This window comes from Nestor notabilis, unplaced genomic scaffold (genome assembly GCF_000696875.1).
Source record: "Nestor notabilis isolate BGI_N333 unplaced genomic scaffold, ASM69687v1 scaffold22861, whole genome shotgun sequence".
NCBI lineage: Eukaryota > Metazoa > Chordata > Aves > Psittaciformes > Psittacidae > Nestor > Nestor notabilis.
Window position 1 is genome coordinate 17,107 of NW_009915554.1, and position 1,249 is coordinate 18,355.

Genomic DNA, 1,249 nt, shown 5'->3' on the forward strand with positions numbered 1-1,249 from the left:
TTACTTCCCCTTTTTGGTCTTTGAGGCCGTGGCATTGTTGGTCTTGGCTTTCTTCTTTGCTGACCCCTTGGCCTCTGGCTCTTTGCGTTTGGCTGATGTGATGGAGCCTGTCACCTTGAAGAAGTCATCCAACCTGCCCTGCGTGCTGCCCTGACGGCTCTTGCTCAGCCTCTTGACCCCATTACGGATCCGCTCCTCATTGAACTGCTTCTCCACACACATGAACTGGACGATCTGCTCCTCATCCGGCTCGGTCCACTTCAGATCAATAGTGTCAGGGTTGACCACATCAGGCTCTAAAAAGAGCTTCTGGGCCTCTTTGTGCAACCAGTTCTCAGGCAGAGGGTACTTCTTGGTGTCTATCTGCTGAATGATCTTCTCGATGGTTTTATGCTCCTTGATGAGCTCAACAGCACGCTTGGGCCCAATGCCGCGGATGCTCGCACAGTAGTCACAGCCCAGGAGGATACACAGATCCACAAACTGCTCCCAGGTCAGCTCCATGTCCTGCAGAATACGGTTCAGGTGGAACTCCTGGATGGGCAGCTTCTTTGTCTCGCTGGCAGTGAGATGCCTCATCAGCACAGGACTGCCAAAGGTCAGACAATCCATATCTTCCGTGGCGGCCGCATAGACCTTCCCAGCCTTCACCAAGGTAGCACAACTGGCTTCAGCCTCCCCTGGTGCCTCCACATAGGGGATACCCATCAGGGTTAGCAACTTCTTGCACTCATCATTGTGCTGCTGGGTCACCTTGACCAACCTCTTGCTGTACTTCTCAATGTTGTTCTCCTCTCCAGCCTCCTGAGCCTCCTGAAGGTGTTTCTCAGCCTCAGCCCGGCGCTCGGTTCTCTTTACCAGCTCCCCTGACTTCAGCTCGGGGGGTTTGCCATCGAAGACATACACTGGCTTGATGCCATTCTCCACCATGCGGATGGTCCTGTAGAACATGCCCATCAGGTGGCTCGTGGTCTCACCATCCTCGTTCTGAAGGACATCAGCTCCCTGCCGCACGGCGATCAGGAACTGGTAGATGCTCATGGAGGCATCTATAGCCACCTTCCGGCCGAAGTAAGACTTGATGTCGTTCTCCCGGATGGCACCAGGTGCCACGTCCGCAATAAGCTTGGCCAAGCCATGGATTCCCATCCTAGTAACAGGAAAAGAGATGCTGGGCTCAGCCTCTGCACACACACGGTGCTGGGGGGAACTGGGACGGGGTCTATCACCCAGCAGGGGGGACCAAAGG

The 1,249-nt window shown here is 55.1% G+C and overlaps 1 protein-coding gene across 1 annotated transcript; it reads right to left on the reverse strand.

The window, feature by feature from the left end:
* FEN1 (flap structure-specific endonuclease 1) lies at nt 1–1,170 on the reverse strand. Its single transcript, XM_010024209.1, has one exon. The coding sequence runs from the start codon at nt 1,147–1,149 to the stop codon at nt 1–3; it is 1,149 nt and encodes a 382-aa protein (XP_010022511.1). The 5' UTR covers nt 1,150–1,170.
* Between the last annotated feature and the right edge of the window lie 79 nt (nt 1,171–1,249).